The sequence below is a fragment of the Leucoraja erinacea genome, unplaced genomic scaffold (assembly GCF_028641065.1).
Source record: "Leucoraja erinacea ecotype New England unplaced genomic scaffold, Leri_hhj_1 Leri_323S, whole genome shotgun sequence".
In the NCBI taxonomy this organism is placed as follows: Eukaryota; Metazoa; Chordata; class Chondrichthyes; order Rajiformes; family Rajidae; genus Leucoraja; species Leucoraja erinaceus.
Genome location: NW_026576224.1, coordinates 101,836 through 125,434, shown reverse-complemented (window position 1 = coordinate 125,434; position 23,599 = coordinate 101,836). Strand labels below are relative to the sequence as shown.

The 23,599-nt window shown below is 46.8% G+C and overlaps 1 protein-coding gene across 1 annotated transcript in view; it reads right to left on the bottom strand.

Annotated features, from left to right (window-relative positions):
* Window positions 1–3,747: 3,747 nt before the first annotated feature.
* Window positions 3,748–23,599, bottom strand: part of LOC129693517 (NACHT, LRR and PYD domains-containing protein 3-like) — a 35,609-nt gene continuing 15,757 nt past the window's right edge. Inside the window, exons 4-11 of the mRNA XM_055630327.1 lie at window positions 20,388–20,480; window positions 12,657–12,823; window positions 8,793–8,964; window positions 8,627–8,692; window positions 4,895–6,632; window positions 4,372–4,458; window positions 4,053–4,220; window positions 3,748–3,884 (exon numbers count right to left, since the gene is read on the bottom strand). Coding sequence (XP_055486302.1) covers window positions 3,782–3,884; window positions 4,053–4,220; window positions 4,372–4,458; window positions 4,895–6,632; window positions 8,627–8,692; window positions 8,793–8,964; window positions 12,657–12,823; window positions 20,388–20,480 — 2,594 coding nt within the window. The 3' untranslated portion in view covers window positions 3,748–3,781. The remainder of the gene's footprint in view (window positions 3,885–4,052; window positions 4,221–4,371; window positions 4,459–4,894; window positions 6,633–8,626; window positions 8,693–8,792; window positions 8,965–12,656; window positions 12,824–20,387; window positions 20,481–23,599) is intronic.

Genomic DNA, 23,599 nt, shown 5'->3' with positions numbered 1-23,599 from the left:
CCCCCCCCCGCCCACACACACATACCCCGTCAAAAAAAAAAAGGTGGCACAAACCTGGCCCACACAGTAACGAGAGCAAAGGGAAGAGTTTTAGTGTAATACTAGACCAAGTGGAACCCGTTGGGTCCCTTCCCCTCAACGCCCGCTTGTGGGGGGGGGGCTACTCACCACCCACTTGAGAGGGAGGCGTGGGGGGGGTATAGTGTGAGGGGGGTATAGAGGGAGGGGGAGCAGAGATGGAGGGGACAGAGAAGGAGGGGGGCAAAGATGATGGGGCAGAGAGGGGGAGGGGATAGTGAGGTGGAGGGGATAGAGAAGGGGAGTGGACTAAAGAGGGAGAGGGTAGGAGGGTAGAGAGGGAGGTGAAGGACAACTTGTTCTATTTGATCTTAATGCCAGTTTGAGTGCATTGGTGGAAACAGAGCAGACCACATGACGGTTGCAATCTCCCACCCCTGTCCCATTGTGATGTCATTTGTAAATGAGATCCATTGTGTTTGGACATCTGTGAGATGACACAGTAACATCGTCATTGGAAAGTGTTGCAAGAGTCGTTCATTATTTGAAACAAACAATTACAACTTTTAAAACGTTGGAATGCGAAGGGAAGATGTCTACCCGTCGAGGGAAAAATGTGAGCAGAATATGTGAAAATGGGAAAGCTGTGGCCAAGTGTTTGGAAAAATATACAAATTAAGGAGATTGAAAAAAAAAATCCAGCACAACCCTGACACACACATACACGAGAACAAAGGGAAGAGTTTTAAATTCACATTTTATCCTTAAATAAATAACTTTTCCACTTACCGCTCCTGCGTGCTCTACGTCACAATGGGAAACCAATGGGTAGGAATGGGGGATCACGGGCGTCACAACGGGAACCAATCAGCCACGCCTGCGCAGTTGAGGGTTATAGGTGAGTGGTGGAATATTGCGTTGGGAGAGCAGACCCCACGGTTTCTAGTTTCGACTAAAATCATCAGCAATCCGACTGGAACACTGGAATTAACAAGTGTTTATTGATCTCACCAAATATTAGTAACCTAGCCATCCACTAAATTTACAGTTTTTAAACTAATAAAACATTTACGTTTCAAGTTCAAGTGAGTTTATTGTCATGTGTCCCTGTATAGGACAATGAAATTCTTGCTTTGCTTCAGCACACAGATCATAGTAGGCATTTACTACAAAACAGATAAATGTGTCCATATAACATGATAGAAATATATACACACATGAATAAATAAACTGATAAAGTGCAATAACAGATAATGGGTTATTAATAATCAGAGTTTTGTCCGAGCCAGGTTTAATAGCCTGATGGTTGTGGGGAAGTAGCTATTCCTGAAGCTGGTTGTTGCAGTCTTCAGGCTCCTGTACCTTCTACCTGAAGGTAGCAGGGAGATTAGTGTGTGGCCAGGATGTTGTGGGTCTTTGATGATACTGCCAGCCTTTTTGAGGCAGCGACTGCGATAAATCCCCTCGATGGAAGGAAGGTCAGAGTCAATGATGGACTGGGCAGTGTTTACTACTTTTTGCAGTCTTTTCCTTACCTGGGCGCTCAAGTTCCCGAACCAAGCCACGATGTAACCGGTCAGCATGCTCTCTACTGTGCACCTGTAGAAGTTAGAGAAAGTCCTCCTTGACAAACTGACTCTCCGTAATCTTCTCAGGAAGTAGAGGCGCTGATGAACTTTCTTGATAATTGCATTAGTGTTCTCGGACCAGGAATGATCTTCAGAGATGTGCACGCCCAGGAATTTAAAGACGATAAACCATCAATTACATATAACCATATAACAATTACAGCACGGAAACAGGCCATCTCGACCCTTCTAGTCCGTGCTGAACACATAATCTCCCCTAGTCCCATATACCTGCGCTCAGACCATAACCCTCCATTCCCTTCCCATCCATATAACTATCCAATTTATTTTTAAATGATAAAAACGAACCTGCCTCCACCACCTTCACTGGAAGCTCATTCCACACAGCTACCACTCTCTGAGTAAAGAAGTTCCCCCTCATGTTACCCCTAAACTTCAGTCCCTTAATTCTCAAGTCATGTCCCCTTGTTTGAATCTTCCCTACTCTCAGTGGGAAAAGCTTTTCCATGTCAACTCTGTCTATCCCTCTCATCATTTAAAAAACCTCTATCAAGTCCCCCCTTAACCTTCTGCGCTCCAAAGAATAAAGCCCTAACTTGTCCAACCTTTCTCTGTAACTTAGTTGCTGAAACCCAGGCAACATTCTAGTAAATCTCCTCTGTACTCTCTCTATTTTGTTGACATCCTTCCTATAATTAGGCGACCAAAGTTGTACATCATACTCCAGAATTGGCCTCACCAATGCCTTGTACAATTTTAACATTACATCCCAACTTCTATACTCAATGCTCTGATTTATAAAGGCCAGCACACCAAAAGCTTTCTTTACCACCCTATCTACATGAGATTCCACTTTCAGGGAACTGTGAACAGTTATTCCCAGATCCCTCTGTTCACCTACATTCTTCAATTCCCTACCATTTACCATGTATGTCCTATTTTGATTTGTCCTGCCAAGATGTAGCACCTCACACTTATCAGCATTAAACTCCATCTGCCATCTTTCAGCCCACTCTTCCAACTGGCATAAATCTCTCTGTAGACTTTGAAACTCTACTTCATTACCCGCAACCCCACCTATCTTAGTATCATCTGCATACTTACTAATCCAATTTACCACACCATCATCCAGATCATTGATGTACATGACAAACAACAGTGGACCCAACACAGATCCCTGTGGCACCCCACTAGTCACTGGCCTCCAACCTGACAAACAACCATCCACCATTACTCTCTGGCATCTCCCATTCAGCCACTGTTGAATCCATCTTGCTACTCCACCATTAATACCCAACCATTGAACCTTCTTAACCAACCTTCCATGAGGAACCTTGTCAAAGGCCTTACTGAAGTCCATATAGACAACATCCACTGCTTTACCCTCATCAATTTCCCGAGTAACATCTTCAAAAAATTCAAGAAGATTAGTCAAACATGACCTTCCAGGCACAAATCCATGTTTACTGTTCCTAATCAGACCCTGTTTATCCAGATGCTTATATATATTATCTCTAAGTATTCTTTCCATTAATTTGCCCACCACTGACGTCAAACTAACAGGTCTATAATTGGTAGGTTTACTCTTAGACCCCTTTTTAAACAATGGAACAACATGCGCAGTACGCCAATCCTCCGGCACTATTCCCGTTTCTAATGACAATTCAAATATTTCTGTCATAGCCCCTGATATTTCTACACTAACTTCCCTCAATGTCCTAGGGAATATCCTGTCCGGACCTGGAGACTTATCCACTTTTATATTTCTCAAAAGTGTCAGTACTTCCTCTTCTTTGATCCTCATAGTTTCCATAGCTACTCTACTTGTTTCCCTTACCTCACATAATTCAATATCCTTCTCCTTGGTGAATACCGAAGAAAAGAAACTGTTCAATGATAAACAGATTTACAGATGATAAACCAGTGGCAGACATTGCTCTGTGAATGAATAGTTTGAACATTGCTGCTGTTGTCACCATAAATCTGCAGCAGGAGCGGGGGGCGCTGATAATAAAGTTATATCCGAGATCCTGCAGCTCCATCTGCAATTCCAGTACTGGGTTTAAAGGCCGTTTCAAGTGGAGGGCCGCCGTTCAAACGAGAGGGAAGCCGTTTAAATTGGAGAGCGGGGAATCGGTCGGTCAACAATATTCCAGTCCCCAGGCTGGTGACGTTTACACGTGGAGAGGATCACACGTCACTTTCAGTCCTGGTTTCCGTTCCTGCAGCGACCTCAGTTCCTTCCTCCCTGTTGGACTGAAGCTATTCCCCCACAGCCTGAAACAAGTCCAAGAATAAAGAAGAAATAAACAGATGAAACAACAGTGTCAATAACAGGGACTGGGGTTAATATTTCAACAACACTTACAGAACAAAATCACAGGAGGAAGAAGCCCATGGATTCTCTGATATTTTATCACGTTAAACATTAACACAAACACTCACCAAATCCGCTCCAGTCTCGGGAGGTTCAGTATGAGTTGGCGGAGAGCGGGGACAGATCTGTATGTGAGGGAGTTGTGTCCGAGGTCCAGTTTTGTCAGTGAGGGCTTTGTAATGAGAGCGGAGACGAGATACTCGGCTCCAGAATCTGTGAGACCGACTTTGTACAGCCTGGAGATGAGAGAGAGGGTGAGGAACACAGTGAGACAGGAGACGGTGCAAATCCCCAGTGTTTATCAGTGACACAATTACTGATCATATTAATGTTCAGTGTCAGACACCCAGTGAGTTTAAACACAATCTCTCACAGTCTGGGACTTACGTCAGTGTCTGTAATTTACAGTCCGGGTTCATCAGAGTCGCAGCCACCAGTTTCACCCCGGAATCTCCCAGGTCATTGTCTCCCAGTCTAAGCACAAACAGACAGTATAAGAAACAAACTGATGCAAACACAGGGGCTGACATAACTTCTCCTAAACTGATTTTTCTGGAAGCACCTCTGCAAATGATTGAATACACCACTATGTTTGTGGTTAAGAAAGAACTGGAGATGCTATCAAAATCGAAGGTAGATACAAAATGCTGGAGGAACTCAGCGGGTGAGACAGCATCTACGGAGAGAAGGAATTGGCGAAGTTTGGGTATTCTCATACCCCGCTGACTGGGAATTGTTCCCTGTGCAGAGAACGGCTGCAACACACGTGACCAGCGGGGGGGACAGGTGGGGGTGTGGGGTTAGAATAGGATGGGTGCTGTGCCCAGTGACGGCCGCTCGGCCCCATAGAAGAGGTGCTGGACAGGAGAACAAAATAGTGAAACAGTGTTAGTGTCAAATGGACAGTTACCCCAAGTGCTGACACTTGTGCAGAGCCGGTCCCAGCCGCTGGAGACCTTCACACCGAATGCTGCAGTGATCCAGATCGAGGCGTTTGATTGTATCACAGAGCCTGATGGCATGAGACAGGACCGCACAGTCAATCGGGGTCAGTCGCAGGCCACTGAATGAAAGTGTTTCCACAGATCCCAGTGTCTGCTGAGCCAGTGCAGGATTCTGAGACTCAAACAGGTAGTGCATCGTGTTCAGGAGCCTCCGTTTACCAGCTTCATTCCCTGTGTTTTCTGCATGGCTTTTAACTTCATCCTTCACCCAGTCAATCACTTGGCAGATTGTTTCATTAGGAAATGGACCCAGAAACTCCTCCAGAACATGAGCTGCCCGTGGGGAGGAGAGACCAGCGACAAAACGGAGAAATACTTCAAATCGCCCGTCTGTCATGCTGTGGGCTTCAGACAGGAGTTCCACGATATTCATGGGATCTACAGTCAGGAATTGTGCGAGTGCGGCTACAAACTCTTGGATGGTGAGGTGCGGGAAGGTGTACACCACACTCTGGGCTGAATCCTCTCTCTCCAAAAGTTCCATCAGGAACCCGGACAGGAACTGGGAAGGCTGCAGATTGTATTTGATCAAATCTCCATCTGTGAACACAATGTTCTTATTGGACACTCCAGTGAAGGCCATCTGACCAACCCTCAGTAACACCTCACGGAGGTTCTCAATCTCACGGCCGTGGTTTTTCAGGATGTTGTAAATAAAGTAGCAATATAGTTGTGTGATGGTCTTGGGAACTTGCTGCGGGTCCCGGTGTGTTTGTGTGAAGAAGGGGCCCAGTGTCAGGACAAGGATCCAGCAGTAGGAGGGGTTGTAGCTCATGGTGTACAGGATCTCGTTCTCCTTCACATGTTTGAAAACAGCTGCTGCCACCGTCTGATCTTCAAAATACCTGGTGAAATATTCCTTCCGTTCCTCACCAACAAATCCCAGGATTTCAGCCCAGACACTGATCTCTGCCTTTTCCAGTAAATGTAACGCAGTGGGGCGGGTGGTCACTAGCACTGAACACCCTGGGAGCAGCTTGTGCTGGATTAAACTGTACACAATGTCAGACACTTTACACCGGGATTCAGGATCTGGGCACTGGTGCTGAGGTTCTGTGTCTCTCCGACTGTCAGCAAAATCGATTCTGCCCTTGAATTCATCCAGACCGTCGAATATAAACAGCAATCCCTCTGGGTTCTTCCAGACCTCTCCCAGCATATTCCCAAAGTAAGGATACTGATCCAGAATCAGTTCCCTCAAGTTTAGTCTGCAGTTAATAGTGTTCAAATCCCGGAATTTAAAACTGAAGACAAACTGGAAGTGTTGGTATATTTTCCCCATGGCCCAGTCATGAACAATCTTTTGCACCATTGTTGTTTTTCCGATCCCCGGGACTCCGGCCACAGCAGATGAACTCCCAGATCGGGAATTCCTCCGGGAAAAGCTGCTGTGGAACAATTGATCAGTCCTGATTTTTTCCAGTTCTCTCCGGAGACATTCCTCTCTCCACTCTTCATGGTCCCGACCTCTTGCCAGCAGCTCATGTTCCACCAGTGTCCGATCTCGAACAGTGGAGATGATTGTGAGCTCAGCGTATCGATCAAGCAACTGGAAAACCTTAACCTTCTCCTTCATCAGGATGGGGTTGACGCTCAGTGTTTCAGTCTGTGCTCGCAGAGTCTCCTTGTGTTTCTGTTGAACATCTTGCATGGGAACAGGCAGATAATGGGCACAATGTTAGATGAAGACTCAAAACTCAACATTCAAGATTACAAGAATGAGTTCAATGCCCTTCAATTAAATCAATTCACTGATGATTTTCAGTGGAGTGAGGTAAACCTGGTTACAGACACGCGAGCCAATGCTGAACTAATAACCAGCCAAGCACATTGTGATATTAACTGCGCTTTGAAAGTGAGACCATTCCTCGGACAGTTCACTGGTCCTTGCATGTTCTGCAGTACATTCTCCCATGACAAACATAGCTAACATTTTATTTTGGGTTTGAACACAGTTTTGAAGAAACCAGTGTTGATCTTCTGGGCACAGACAGGGTGAAGGACATTGTGTGTTCTGTCAGAGGGACATCTGGAGGGAAATACCCAGCAGCTCAGGCAGCACATGTGGGGAGGGGGGGAATGAGGGAGGGGGGGGGAAGGAGGTGGGCAGGGAGGAGTAGCAGAATGGGAGGGAGAGAGAGAAAGAGAGAGAAGGGGGACAGAGGGAGAGGAAAAGGGTGCAGGGGTGGAAGGGCGAGAGGGAAGGGTGCAGGGAGAATGGGACTTGGAGGGGAAGCAAAGTGAGGGGAGGAGGAAGAGATTGGTAGTTGGGGAAGGGGAGAGAGAGCGAGTGGGAGAAGGAGGTGGGAATGGAAGGGGAAAGGTGATGCTGATCATTGAAACATATTGCGATCAATGTCGAGTCCAGAAGGCTGTCACGCATTTTACTGGGAGATGAGATACTAATCTGTGATTCACCCACGGTTTGTGTGGTGGACCAAAGCCAGAGGGGACAGACTGGGACTGGGATGAGCAGAGTGACAGTCAATTGTTCAGAGTCATCGGTGAAAACTGCAAGTAGCTTCAACTAGAAAGACATGTTGTGTCCCTTCATGGTTGGAAGCAAAGTGGGGAAAGGACAGGTGTTCATGGGGAAGTGACTTTAGAAATGGAATAGACAATAGACAATAGGTGCAGGAGTAGGCCATTTGGCCCTTCGAGCCAGCACCGCCATTTAATGTGAGCATGGCTGATCATCCCCAATCAGTACCCCGTTCCTGCCTTCTCCCCTGATCCCCTGACAGTTTTGAAGAACCCAGTGTTGATCTGCTGGGCACAGACAGGGTGAAGGACATTGGGTGTTCTGTCAGAGGGACATCTGGAGGGAAATACCTCATGATAGGGCTCTATTTTTAAGAGCCCTATCTAGCTCTCTCTTGAAAGCATTCAGAGAACCTGTCTCCACCGCCTTCTGAGGCAGAGAATTCCACAGACACCACCCTCTGTCAGAAAAAGTGTTCCCTCGTCTCAATTCTAAATGGCTTACCCCTTATTCTTAAACAGTGGCCCCTGGTTCTGGACTCCCCCAACATCCGTAACATGTTTCCCGCCTCTAGTGTGTCCAAGCCCTTAACAATCTGATATGTTTTAATGAGAATGCCTCTCATCCTTCTAAACTCCAGAGTGTACAAGCCCAGCTGCTCCATTCTCTCAGCATATGACAGTCCTGCCATCCCGGGAATTAACCTTTTAAACCTACGCTGCACTCCCTCAATAGAAAGAATGTCCTTCCTCATTTGAGGGGACAAAAACTTCACACAATACTCCAGGTGTGGTCTCACAAGGGCTCTGTACAACCGCAGAAGGACCTCTTTGCTCCTATATTCGATTCCTCTAGTTATAAAGGCCAACATGCCAACACTCAATTCACTTTCTTCACTTCCTGCTGTACCTGCATGCTTACTTTCATAGACTGATGTACAAGGACCCCCCAGATCCCATTTACTTCCCCTTTTAATACACTAAACTAAGCTAAACCTGAATCTACAGTCAAAGAAATAATCCATAGTGAATCCCCGTGTCAATCTAACAATTGCTTAGCCTTTGATCTTCTGATTTTCCATTCTGCAAAGCTAATAAGTTTCAGTATTACATCAATTGGAAAGTCATTGGTGTGAACTGTACATTTCAACTCTCACCTTCCATATGAGAGGGTAATTCAGATAAACCTCTGATGATGTTCATGTATTCTTGTGGATCAGGACCTGTTCAAATCAACGAGCATTCATTAAACCAGACTTGCATAACATTGTTAACTCCAGTGTTTCAATGTGATATTCAGTTCAGTGTGTTGATTTACCGTACCGAGCTCCTGGATTTCTTTCAGTATTTTGTTCAGCTTTGGTAATTCATTCTGCATTTTCACAAAGGATTCCCACATCACCCGCCGGGGCCGGTTACCCTTCTCCATCACCAGACTGAGGAAGAGTATGGAACTGTCTCTGCGGTTCCCCTTTACCACCAGCTCAGCAACACTCTGTGAAGAACAACAATGAATATATTGACAAGTGTCTGCGACAATGCTAATTAGATGTTGAGTGATGGATAGTCTGGACGTTTTGAGCATAGTGGCAGGCATTGGTTTGTCCCTTCATACACCCACGACAAAGTGCTGACAAACTGTGTACTCCCAGCATCCTGACTGAGTGAAACTTGCTTCATACCTGGCTGTGTCCACAAACACAGCAGCTTCCAGCAAGCGAACAGGCCATTCAGACCATGTGCAGACGTGGCATCGACGAACGAGAAGCCAAAGCAAAGATGTGGAAGCCAAATGACCGAATGGAAACAGCTGAAACGCCAAATGACCGAATGGAAACAAAGCCGAAATGACAAATAACCGAAAGGATGGGATGCTAAATGCAAACTAAGCAAAAGGGCGGGACACCTAAAAGCCAACTAACTGAAAGGCTGCGTCACCTAAAAACAAACTCACTGCTCTGACGAAACGCCACCGACCCGAAAGGTGACGTCGCTTACAAGCCAACGAACCGAATGCCGCTGAACAGAGAAGTCCAATAACGGACATGACGTTGCTGGGGGCGGGACTTGTCAGCGATTGGTCTAGACCCCCGCGTCCATCACAACACAATGGAGGTATGAACATTGTCCTATACCTCCAATCCACCCTACCCGCAGCCCGCGGAGGATGGCCGTGGGAGTGTGGGGGGCTGCCCTGAGGGATGCACACCTTCAGCCGCTTACAACTTGGTGTTTGGATTCAGATTGCCCAGTCACCTATGGCTTGTGTGGGAAAAAGACCCCCATGCTCCCGTCTCCCCTTTCTCTCTCCCCTCTTCTCTATCTCTCTCCCCACACTCTCCCCCTCTATCTCCCTTCTCTCTCCCCTTCTCTCGCTCCTCCTCTCTCTCCCCCTGCTCTGTCTCTCCCCCTCTCTCCATTCTCTCTCCCACTACTCTCCCCCCCTCGCTCTCCCTTCTCCCTTTCTCTCCCCTCTTCTCTATCTCCCCCTCTCTCCCCCTCACTCACCCTTCTATTTCTCCCCTTCTCTCTCACCTCTCTCCCCCCTTTTTCTCCCTTCTCTCTCTCCCCTTCTCTCTCACTTCCTCTCTCTCCTCTTTCTCCCTTCTCTCTCTCCACTTCCCTCTTTCTCTCCCATTTCTCTCTCTCCTTCGTCTCTCTCCCTTCTCTCCCCCCCCCCCCCATCTCTCTCCCCCCCTAACTTATTCAGAGCGGCAATGGAAGTTGAGAAAACTGGCACCGACAGCAAAGATAGACACAAAATGCTGGAGTGACTCAGTGGGACAAGCAGTATCTCTGGAGAATTGCCTACTCCAGATTTTTGTGTCCATCTTCGGTTAAAACAGTTTCCAGATTCTGGTGTTTTGTGCGTGGGAGCTTGCTCTGTGTGTTCCGAGGGAGAGTGGGGGCTGTCCTGAGGGATGCGCACCTTCGGCCACTTACAACTTGGTGCTTGGGTTTGGATTGCCCAGTCACCTATGGCTTATGTGGGAAAATGAACCCCACCCTCCTGCCGGTGGAGACGGAGGAGAGAGAGGGGGAGAGAGAGAGAGAGAGAGGGGGGAGAGAGAAGGGAGAGAGAGGGGAGAGAGAGGAGAGAGAGGGGGAGAGAGAAGAGAGGAGGAGGTCAGAGAGAGAGAGAGAAGGGGGAGAGAGAGAGAAGGGGGAGAGAGAGAGGAGAGAGAGAGAGAGAGAGAGACGGGGGAGAGAGAGAAGGGGGGGAGAGACAGAGAGGGGAGAGAGAGAGAAGGGGGAGAGAGAGAGAGAGGAGGGGGAGAGAGAGAGAGAAGGGGGAGAGAGAGAGAGAGAGAGAGGGGAGAGAGAGGAGGGAGCTATGGACGGGAGAAAGAGAGAGGAGGGTACAGAGATGGGAGCGAGGCCAACACTGTACACAATACTCCAGATGAGGTCTTACCACATCCTTATAAAATTGCAGAAATCCTCTTTACCCCTATACTGAAATCCTATTGTTATGAAGGCCAACATTCCATTAGTTTTCTTCATTGCCTGCTGTACCTGTAAGCCGACTTTCAGTGACCGGTGTACAAGGATGCCCAGGTCTCGCTGCACCTCCCCCTTACCTAACCCCATTGAGATTATAATCTGCCCCCTTGCTTTTGCCGCCAAAGTGGATAACCTCACATTTATCTATATTATACTGCATCTGCCACGCATCGGCCCACTCACTCAACCTGTCCAGGTCATCCTGCAACGTCCTAACATCCTCTTCACAGTCCACACTGCCACCCAGCTTTGTGTCATCTGCAAACTTGCTAGTGTTGCTCCAAATTCCCTCTTACAAATCATTAATATATATGGTAAACAGTTGCAGCCCCAACACCGAGCCTTGCGGCACTCCACTCGCCACTGCCTGCCATTCTGAAAAGGACCCGTTCACTCCTACTCTTTGGGGATAGGGAGGAGAGAGAGAGAAAAGGGGAGAGAAAAAGAGATGGGGATAGAGAGAAGGGAGCGAGAGGGAGAGAGAGAGAGGAGGGGAGAGTGAAGGGGAGAGAGAATGGGGGGGAGAGAGAAGGGAGAGAGAGGGGGGCAAAGAGAGGAGGGCAGATAGAGGAGAGAGAAGGGAGAAAAAGGTATAGAGAGGAGGGAGAGAGAGAGAGAGGGGGGAGAGAGGAGGAGAGAGAAGAGGGGAGAGAGAGAAGGGAGAGAGGGGGAGTGAGAGGAGGAGAGAGAGAAGGGGGAGAGGGAAAGGAGAGAGAGGGGGCAGAGAGAAGGGAGAGAGAGAAGGGGGTGAGAGGAGAGGGAGAGGAGGGAGAGAGAGGGGGAGCGGGAGAGAAGGGAGAGAGAGAAAAGGGAGACAGAGAAAGAGAGGAAAGAGAGAAGGGGGTGAGAGGAGGGGGAGCAGGAGAGAGAGAGAAGGGAGAGAGAGAGAAGGGAGAGAGAGAGAAGGGAGAGAGAGGTTATTTGGCATTTCGGCTTCGTTTCCATTCGGTTATTTGGCTTCCACTTATTTGCTTCGGCTTCTCGTCTGTCGGTGCCACGTCCGGGTGCCAGTGTTGTCCTATTTAAGCTGTCAAATGCTTTCTCAAAGTCAATGGAGTTGATGTACAGGGACGTATTCCATTAAATAGACTGCTCAATGATAATGCGTAATGTTGTTAATGTGGTCTATGCATGAGCGATCCTTCCTGAATCCTGCTTGTACTTTTGTTTATTTTATTTGTGTAAATGTAATTTTATTTATTTTATTTGTCAATTGAATGATAAGCAAACAGTTCAATGTCTTAGAGTAATTCAGCAGGTCAGACAGCTTCTCCAAAAACAGAGTTATTTTGTGCAGTACATTGTGTGTTTTTCTGTAAAATAGGATCTGTGCTTATGCCCTCTATTGTTTAATGAACTAAACTAAATGTGACCAATGAAACTGGTCACACTTGAAAAGTATTCTCGTTTTTGGTACAGGTTTACTGCTCCTGACCGTTGAGCTAAGATGCATGGGTAGGAAGAACAGCTGGATCAGAATGGACAATTCTCAGATATCCCCAGGTTAAAGTTTTATTCCTGATAGCAGATCAACAGGATGCAAACTTATCAAAAATCAGCGCCTCAATTGCACTGTTCAACCCAGGGAATGCGAGGTGAATATGATTGCTTTGGTCACTCTTCCCCCCTTGATGCCTTCAGTTCTGTGACAAAAAAAATTGTCACCGTGTTTCTTCCACTTACCGCGTGTTCTTGTTCACTGAAATATCCCTGAGGCCTCATCATGAGACGGAGACTTTCAACCCTTTCTTCAATCGCCTGTTTCAGTCTCTCCCGATAGAATTTTGTCAGCTGGAACAATTGGTACTCGCTCCACTGTGTCAGGAGCTCAGAGAATGCAGACGTTAGATCTGTGTATTCAAAGAGAGAAACTAAACACCATCTAAACCAGTCCCATTGGCTCCCGCTATAACAGCAACCCTCATACTGACTGTTCCTGCCCCCTCATTACAATGATCAAAACTGAATATCGGAATAAGACAATGTGCTGGAGGAGCTCAGTGGGTCAACCATCATCTCTGGAGAACATGGATAGGTGACGTTTGGACCTTTCTTCAGGCTGATTGTGGTGGAGGTGAGTGGGGAGAAATATGGACAAGAGGAGGGACAGGTCAAAACCTGGTAAGTAAGGTGAATACAGGTGAGGGGAGTTTTTGATAGGCTAATAATTGGACAAAGACCAGAGATGAAAAGGTGGATGTGAAACAAGGAGTGAAAAGTTGCAAATTGTGAAGCGAGACTAATTAATGTATGTGGAAAGAGAGGGGAAGGGTGAATTCTGCGCAAGGAATAAAAATGGTTAGCAACCTGAAAATCCAGTAGGTCTTAGCGGAATGTTCAGCAATACAGTCACCGAAAATCCCAGTCGCCGAGTCTATGCATTGACTCGCCAATTGCCAACCATTGTAATTCTCTTCCCATTGACATTGCAACCTCTCTGTCCTTAGACACATGCTTACTGGAGGAACAGCGCCTTAAATTCCGCTTGGGTAGCCTACATTCCAATTGTATGAACAATGAATTCTCCAATTTTAATTGACAATCCAAACCGCACACCCGCCTTATTTCCTCCCACTCTCTCCAGTGTCTTGCACCGCTTACTGCCTCCCTCCCCCCCCCCCCCCCCCCCCCCCCCCCCCCCCCACCCCCCCACCCATTTTTTCCTCCTATATTCCTTTCATTATTTACGCAATTTTCAACACTCAATCCTTCTGCCTAACTGCGACAACGTGGGTCCCAGGAGGATGGGACAGTGTGTGACCCAGGGGGATGGGACAGTGTGTCAGCATTAAACTCCATCTGCCATCTTTCAGCCCATTTTTCCAAATGGTCTGTAGACTTTGGAAATCCACTTCATTATCACAACACATCTTGGTATCAGCTGCATACTTACTAATCTAATTTATCACACCTTCATCCAGATCATTGATGTACATGACAAACAACAAAGGACCCAACACAGATCCCTGCGGCACCCCACTAGTCACCTGCCTCCAACCCGATAAACAGCCATCCACCATTACCCTCTGGCTTCTCCCATTCAGCCACTGTTGAATCCATCTTGCTATTCCTGCATTTATACCCAACCATTGAACCTTCTTAACCAACCTTCCACGAGGAACCTTGTCAAAGGCCTTACTAAAGTCCATATAGACAACATCCACTGCTTTACCCTCGTCAATTTCCCTAGTAACCTCTTCAAAAAATTCAAGAAGATTAGTCAAACATGACCTTCCAGGCACAAATCCATGTTGACTGTTCCTAATCAGACCCTGTTTATCCAGATGCTTATATATATTATCTCTAAGTATATTTTCTATTAATTTGCCCACCACTGAAGTCCCTTTTTAAACAATAGAACAACATGCGCAGTACGCCAATCCTCGGGGACTATTCCCATCTCTAATGACATTTGAAATATTTCTGTCATAGCCCCAGATATTTCTACACTAACTTCCCTCAATGTCCTAGGGAATATCCTGTCAGGACCTGGAGACTTATCCACTTTATATATTTTTCAAAAGTGTCAGTACTTCTTTTACTTTGAACCTCATAGTATCCATAGCTACTCTACTAGTTTCCCTTACCTCACATAATTCAATATCCTTCTCCTGGGTGAATACCGAAGAAAATAAATTGTTCAATATCTCCCCCATCTCTTTTGGCTCTGCAGATAGCTGTCCACTCTGTCTCTCCAATGGACCAATTTTATCCTTGTTATCCTTTTGCTATTAATATAGCTGTAGAAACCCTTTGGATTTACTTTCACCTTACTTGCCAAAGCAACCTCATATCTTCTAAATCCATGCTGACTTTGTCCAATGATTTCACCACTTACCAAATGTGCTGCTATCCCATCTTTAATAACTGACTCTAGCAGTTTCCCCACTACCGATGTTAGACTAACTGGTTTGTAATTCCCCGTTTTCTCTCTCCCTCCCTTTTAAAAAGTGGGGTTACATTAGCTACCCTCCAATCCTCAGGAATTACTCCAGAATCTAAAGAGTTTTGAAAAATTATCACTAATGCATCCACTATTTCTGGGGCTACTTCCTTAAGTACTCTGGAATGCAGCCTATCTGGCCCTGGGGATTTATCGACCTTTAATCCATTACCTAAACTACCTACCACCACTTCCCGACTAACCTGGAATTCACTCAGCTCCTCCATCTCATTTGACCCCCGGTCCCCTGCTATTTCCGGCAGATTATTTAGTCTTCCTTAGTGAAGACAGAACCAAAGTAGTTATTCAATTGGTCTGCCATGTCCTTGTTCCCCGTGATCAATTCACCCGTTTCTGACTGTAACGGGCCTACATTTGTTTTAACTAATCCTTTTCTCTTCACATATCTATAAACGCTTTTGCAGTTAGTATTTATGTTCCCTGACAGTTTCCTTTCATCATCTATTTTCCCTTTCCTTATTAAGCCCTTTGTCCTCCTCTGCTGGACTCTGAATTTCTCGCAGTCCTCTGGTAGGCTGCTTTTTCTGGCTAATTTGTATGTTTCATCTTTTGTTTTGATACTATCCCTGATTTCCCTTGTTATCCACGGATGCACTACCTTCCCTGATTTATTCTTTTGCCAAACTGGGATGAACAATTGTTGTAGTTCATCCATGCAGTCTTTAAATGCCTCCCATTGCATATCCACCGTCAACCCTTTAAGAATCAATTGCCAGTCTATCTTGGCCAATTCGCGTCTCATACCTTTCTTTAAGTTCAGAACCCTTGTTTCTGAATTAACTATGTCACTCTCCATCCTAATGAAGAACTCAACCACAATTGAAAGACGGACCTAGCAGGTAAGAAGAAATTTATTCTAAAGTTTTATTTCTTCCCCTTGCTGTGCTTTCTGTTGCAGCACGTTGGACAAGGGGAAGAAAAAACGGGCACCTGGACCGCAGGCTGTGGGGAACCAGGTAGATCCCGGCAGCCGTCAGCCATGAGTGACCAGCGGCTCCAGGACCGCAGGCTGTGAGGAACCAGGAAGGTTCCGGCAGCCGACAGCCAGGTATGACCGGCGCAGGCTGAGCCCAGCACCGTGAGCTGTATACCCGGAAACAGCACAGTGGGCTGCAGGCAAGCAGAACAGGAGTCGGTCCGGCCGATAGACTCAGGGAGTCCGGCCAGGAGGAAGCGCTGCCCAAGGGCAGTGGAAGTGACCATTGGAGTGGTTACTAAGGTTCACTTACCAACTCCAACTCTGCTAAGCTAACTCCAGCACCATGAGTCGTACAGCTCAAATCAGCGCAGCTGGCTTCAGCCCGGCTGATCATACTCATCTGCGTCCGGCCGAGAGGACGCGCTGCCCGAGTGCAGCAGAGGTCCGCCCGTGACTTGCTCCAGAAGATGGAGCAAGCTCACTATGGGAGTCGTCGCACTCCCACAACAGCACCTTATCGAGGGCTGTAAAATAATGCATCTCCCTCGACAGCATTGTGGACCAGGGATGGGCTGGTCCTGAAGAAGGGGATGTGGCTGAAGAAAACGGCAGTGTGCAGGGGGTGCAGAATCCTGAGGAGCTACTGGGAGTGGTCACCAAAATTACGGATCAACGAAAGCAGGAGTACCATTGCAGACCAAGCTGGCGGCCAGCATCGACTACCTGTACTTCCATCCTCTGCAGGAACAGGTAACAAAGTTACGGAGAAGTATATGCCTCCTGTGAACTTTACTTCATTAAAAGTGCCTGCAATCTGGGGGTACAGTGGACCTGGCACAAAAACCCAGGAGGTCAAACTACAGAAGATTCTAAAACTTCTGACAGCGGGCATATCATTGGTGCTCGCCCAGACGATTGCACTGAGATGACAGCAGGACTGACATTGCTCCGCAATACCCACTATGAAATCAATTGCTTGCGAAAGCACAGTAAACCTGCACTAAACCTCAAATTTGCAGGGTTGTGCGAAACAGCTGCAACACAACCGGGGGGGGGGGGGGGGGGGGGGGGGGGGGAAACTTGTCTAAACAAGTAAAAAAGCTCGACAAAGAGTTTAAAGTGGTCAGGCTCATAACAGCGTCATCAGCAACGGGCAGACCACACACCTCAGACGGCAGCACCCCTATGCATCCACCAGCAGGCATCAACACCAAGACGCTGGTGAAAGCATGAGGGCAGCGTAGCAACCACAATGGTCCTTTTTAGGCCAAGGCCCAGAGCGACTCTCATGGAAAATGTGCCAACCCCGTACTCCGACGCCTCTTCCGCAGAAGAGGCAGAAGTTGAAGAAAGGGTCGTACCACCGGCAACCAGGGAGGTAGGTGGATCTGGTTCCTTCCAGAACACAAAGGTGTACGACCTGCACTAACAGAGGGAATGTTACACTTGTTTTGGGAGACATGGAGGGATCATTGTCGATACCTAAAATTTAACTGGATAGGGCAACTATGGCAGAGTTTAGCGTTGACTAATGGACTAAACTTCAGCCCCAAGACTGTTCACCAATATATTAAAACTGGCCTTGGCAATACTCAGGAAACAAAATATATTTTCATGGCATATCTTGATGATATATCAATTGTGGGAGAAAACCGTGGAACTAGCTAAATCAGCAGTCTTAGCTACCAAACATTGGGTTGAAACTCTGGGGTCATCTCCATCCAGATAAATCTTAGTTGACGGCATCCACAACTATGGATTTACAATTAACATTATCCATATGTCTGTAACATTGCCAAAGAGTAAAGCAGCAGACTTGGTGGAAGCCTACAACAAATTTAATTATTATAAAATAAACCATCTATTCGACAGGAGACAAGAGTATTTGGGAAACTAGTAGCAGTATTTCCAGCCACTCAGTTTGGGCCTTGCATCATTAAAGCTCAAAAAGGGCGAAAGTGCAAGAGCAAAAACACCTTGCAGGTCACTTTGATCGATCTATGCAGTTACCAGCCAAAGCAATTTGGAGTTATAATGATGAAAGGGAATACTTGGCATAGTTCCAGCCCATCATTATTAGTAATCATCATTCACATTACAAATGGAGGTCAGCGCTCATGGCTGGGGAGCTACTAACACTATATCCAGAACTAGTGGTAGATGAAACATTAGGAATCATAATTACTAAAAACACTGGGTATAAATTATTTAGAGATGTTGGGTGCGTTTCATGGGCAAAATGCCTACTGCTCACAATGCACCATCTGCATGTCCGCCTACAAATTGATGATACCACAGTGGTGGCATATATACATCATATGGGTGGAATAAAATCGATATAAGGTTGTCAATCTGGCCAATACAATCTGGCAATTGTGTGTTAACATACATATTTGGTTATCAGCAACTTACCTACCAGGTAAGCTCAATACAGTGGCAGACACCAGGTCATGAAAATTCAATGACAACACCGAATGGCTGTTGGACCACAAAAACGTTTGCTGATATTACTAAAAGATAGGGACACCAGATATCGATCTATTTGCATCTAGACCCAATCACCAGTTACCAACATATGTCGCTTGGGAACCACACTTGGAGCAATGGACGTTTCTCACTGAATTGGGGAAAATTGTTTACAATGTTTTTCCCCTCCTGCCTCATCAGTCGGATCCTATGCAAAATACATATGGTCTGAACATCAGGTGTCTTGAAAGTACCTGATTGGCCTACACGGCGATGGATCCCTGTGGTCTCGAACATAGTCTCTGAACCATAGTCCACCATGCTAAGATCCGGGCTGGTGGACAGGACCATGAACATGATCACGGCGACCTATCAAAAATCAACAAGGACTGGTGTAGCGTATAATACAGCTACAACCACCAACGTCCTGGGAATTCCAATCCAACCTCCATGTACATGAAGGTCTGAGCGGCAGCGCTATAATTGGGCAGCAGTGCCCTGTCAGCTTGCTGGTGGCGGGCACCACGACAACTCTCCATGGGATCTCACCCTCTAGTTGCCAAACTTATGAGGATTATTTACAATACTAACCCTCCTACAGCGAAGTACTCCCAGATCTGGGACGCCAGTGTTGTACTAACATTGCTAGAGGCACCAGCAATGTCTCTGTCCCTGGGGGGTAAACTGGAATTCCAGGCATACCCATATGACACCTGACTGTGTGTAATGACACACCTTCTACTATACCTTAAGACTACTAAAACTTTAAGAGGTAGTAAATTGGGACTATGAGCAGCCATAAACAGCCTAATGGCCGGGTATCCGCACAAACCATCGCTAGATGGCTCAGACAGGTTTAGGAGCTGCTGGGGTGGATACTGACATCTCTATCCACAAGGGCAACAGCAACACCGGCAGCAGGAGACAAGGAAGTGCCTATGGACCATATCCTGGCAACAGCAGGCTGGTCTAGAGAAAGACCTTTGAATTCTTTATAATAAGCCCATAACCAAAACTGCAGTGTTGCAGAATCAAGTTTGAATTCTGTAATATATTTAGCCCTAGGGAGCATTATTTTGTTAAAATAAATTGTTATTGTTTGAATTGGATACATGTCTGAATACGATAACATACTTCCTCCTTTGAATGACTTCGGCAGTGAGTGAAGCATGGACTGTTCCACGGCTTGAAATCATAGATCTTTAAAATCTTCACGTAGTCACTCACGTGACTCCGAAGTAAAATAGTAAGATTAAATGAGAATTTACCAGTCTGAAGTTTAATCTTTATTTTATGAGGAGTTACGATGAGGGATTACGTGCCTCCGCTCCCGCCCTCTATTATAAAGGTCAACTGGTATATTAGTTTTTCTTATCTTACTATGTTTATTTCAATTACTATTACTGTGATTCCACACCGCTGCTTTGAAGAAAGACACGCACGCGTGCTGGCGGGGTCTTCACGTAATCCCGCATCGTAACTCCTCATGAAATAAAGATCAAACTTCAAACTGATAAGTTCTCGTTTAATCTTACTATTATGTTGAAAAGTGGCCCTTTTTGATTTTTGCCCTGGATTTGTCTGCCTGCCACTTTTACTTTTCACCTTGCTACCTATTGCTTCTACCCTCATTTTACACCCCTCTGTCTCTCTGCTCATGCTCCCATCCCCCATGTTGGTTGACGTGTCCAAGGTGGGCCGGAGAGTCTTGTTCCATGCCGCATGCCTCTATGTCTCTGAGGCACACCTTGCACCATAATACATCTAACAGTGCGGACTACACATAGTCCAAACACATAAGAGTCGCCACGTTTTATGCACCCTTATAATCTTCTCTCTTCATTCCTCAGTCACTGCATTAATGCACATCTGAATCTTCAATGAGGATGATTCATCACCTCCACGATCACTCCCTCTGTCCTTTCAACTACTGCCTGCAGATGTTAACATCCTCTCTTTCTCAGTCCCTTCCTTAATCCCCAATCCTTCTGACCTGTGGACCATGTATTAGATGCAAACCAGATATCAAGACAACATTTATATTGTGAAGAATTCTGCAACACACCTGTGTCCGTCCTTGTTGTTGAGGTCACTGGAGCCACAGTCTTGTTTCCAACTTCAGCCGTGGTGTGGATAGGTGTTACCATATTCTGCTGTTCTGTAGTAACCCGAATAATAATAGTGGGATTAGACAATGATTAAATCGAGAAGGAAAAGATTACTCAGTGAACCGTGAACCACTATCTACCACTATGATCTCCCGGTGTTGGGGGTGGGAACGGGTAGGTCTTGGGGGGGGGGCGTGGAATGTTAATATTGAACCAGAAACTAAACTGAATCAGCCATTTCCATCCTGTGGCCTGGTGGTGGAATTCAAACCTTTCCCCATGGACCACAAGGGACACATCAAGAGATGTGACAGCTCCTACACTATCCAGGATAACACTGGCCACTTGCCTGGCAGCTCATTCACTTGGATAAATGGGTCAATAACTAGACCAATGCTGCAAAGGCCAGTGCTGGGTCTCCCGGCTTTACAGCCTATAATAATGACGCGGATAAAAGGACTTCAGTTTAGCAGGGCACTTGAAAATATGGCACGTGGATTGTTTGGATCGTCGAAATAGGCTGATTGAGCAACTAATGAAATGGAAAGATGCAGCCTGTTGGGAGTTGTTGTATTGGTAGAGTGGCTGTGTTGAGATAAAGTGCTGCGTAGAGGGCAAGTGCGAGTTTTTGGCAAGGAGTCTAAGGAGATCAAGGTACAGTCTGTTGAACATGCGTGAGATTGTTGAGCTTGTTGGTTCTGATTTCAGTGCCGTCAACAGGCAGGTGGAATGATGCGACGTTCCTCCGGCAACACGTGGGATGTCAGAGCAACTGCTGGTGTCCCTGGTGACTAAACCTGTGGGACATGTGTCCAGGAGCAGCTCCTTGCAGGCAGTATTTGGGAACTGGAGATGCAGATGGATGACCTAGGGATCATCTGAGAACTCTTTTGGACAAAACTAACAGCAAGGTGGTCATGCTCAAAGACCAGGATGAAAGGATGAGGGTGAACCACCAGGACCTCTAGTCAGTAAAGTGTGTAGGTGACCATTCTTTATGGCCATTCCCTTTCAAAGCAGGTAGCAGTTTTGGAGACTGTTAGGGGATGACCCATCAGGGAAGAGCAGTAGTATCAGGCAGGATGAGGCTCCGTGCCTGGCAGAGCCATAGTGGTAGGATACACATCTGTTGGGGAGAGGGGCTGGGTGGTGGACAGGAGATTGTGTGGCAACAATCGAGACTGCAGGATTGTGCGTTGCTTTCTGGTGCCAGGGTCCACGATGACTCGGAGCGGCTACTTGATATTCTCAAGGGGGAGAATGAGCCAGAAGACGCCGTGCATGTTGACACAAATTACATTGGACTTTACGAAAAATGTAAAAATAAAACAGGGCAGTGATCTTGTGGGTGTACTCCTTGTGCTCTGTACAGGGAAACAAGGGCAGGTGAATGCATTGCAAAGGAGCTGATGGGGGGTGCAGGAATTCATACTTTTGTACCAATGGGATTTCTTCTAGGGCAGACGTGACTGTACAAGAGCGGTGAACCCAAGGGGAATGTCAATATTCCGAGAGGAAGCTCCCACAGTCTTCATCACAAGAAACAGACAATTGACTGATGTCTTTTACAAACCCACCGACTCCCACAACTATCGTGACTACATTTATTCCCACTCTGCTTCCTGCAAAGACTCTATCCCCTACTTCAATTCCTCCGTCTACGTCACATGTGCGCCCAAGATGAGGGTTTCCATACTAGAACATCTGAGATGTCTTCATGCTATATGGGGGTTCTCCTCTCCCATCATAGATGAGGCCCTCACTCGTGTCTCCTCGGTACCCCGCAGCTCTGCCCTTGCACTCCCTCCGCTTAGTCGTAACAGACAGAACACTCCCTCCGCCTTACCTTCCACCACAGCAGCCGTCGCCTGCAACACATATAACCATATAACAATTACAGCACGGAAACAGGCCATCTCGGCCCTACAAGTCCGTGCCGAACAACTTTTTTCCCTTAGTCCCACCTGCCTGCACTCATACCATAACCCTCCATTCCCTTCTCATCCATATGCCTATTCAATTTATTTTTAAATGATACCAACGAACTGCCTCCACCACTTCCACTGGAAGCTCATTCCACAACGCTACCACTCTCTGAGTAAAGAAGATCCCCCTCATGTTACCCCTAAACTTCTGTCCCTTAATTCTGAAGTCATGTCCTCTTGTTTGAATCTTCCCTATTCTCAAAGGGAAAAGCTGGTCCACATCAACTCTGTCTATCCCTCTCAACATTTTAAAGACCTCTATCATGTCCCCCCTTAACCTTCAGCGCTCCACAGAATTAAGACCTAACTTATCCAACCATTCTCTGTAACTTAGTTGTTGAAACCCAGGCAACATTCTAGTAAATCTCCTCTGTGCTCTCTCTATTTTGTTGACATCCTTCCTATAATTGGGCGACAAAAATTGTACACATAATCTTCCAAAATTTCCGGCACCTCCAACTGGATCCCTATCACTAGCCACATTTTCCCATCCGCACCCCTTTCCGCCTTCCGCAGAAGCCGTTCCCTCCGCACATCCCTGGCTAACTCATCCTTTCCCACCCAAACCAGAACCAGGGGCCACAATTTAAGAATAAGGAGTAGGCCATTTAGAATGGAGACGAGGAAACACTTTTTCTCACAGTGAGAGTTGTGAATCTGTGGAATTCTCTGCCTCAGAGGGCTGTGGAGGCTGGTTCTCTGGATGCTTTCCAGAGAGAGCTAGATAGGGCTCTTAAAGATAGCGGAGTCAGGGGATATGGGGAGAAGGCAGGAACGGGGTACTGATTGGGGATGATCAGCCATGATCACATTGAATGGCAGTGCTGGCTCGAAGGGCCAAATGGCCTATTCCTGCACCTATTGTCTATTGTCTAAACCACCCCCTCCCTCGGCTCGGTCCAGGGACCCCGACAGACATTACAGGTTAGGCAGAGGTTCACTTGCACGTCTTCCAACCTCATCTACTGTATCCGTTGATCAAGATGTGGACTCTTATGCCCTTGTCCGACTTAGGAAACCTGAACAGAAACCTCTGGAGACTTTGCGCCCCGCTTGAACCAACCTGATATCCCGGTTGCTTGCCACTTCCCATTCCCACACAGACCTTTCTGTCCTCGACCTCCTCCATTGTCAGTGAGAGGCTAAACGCAAATTGGAGGAACAGCATCTCATATGTCGCTTGG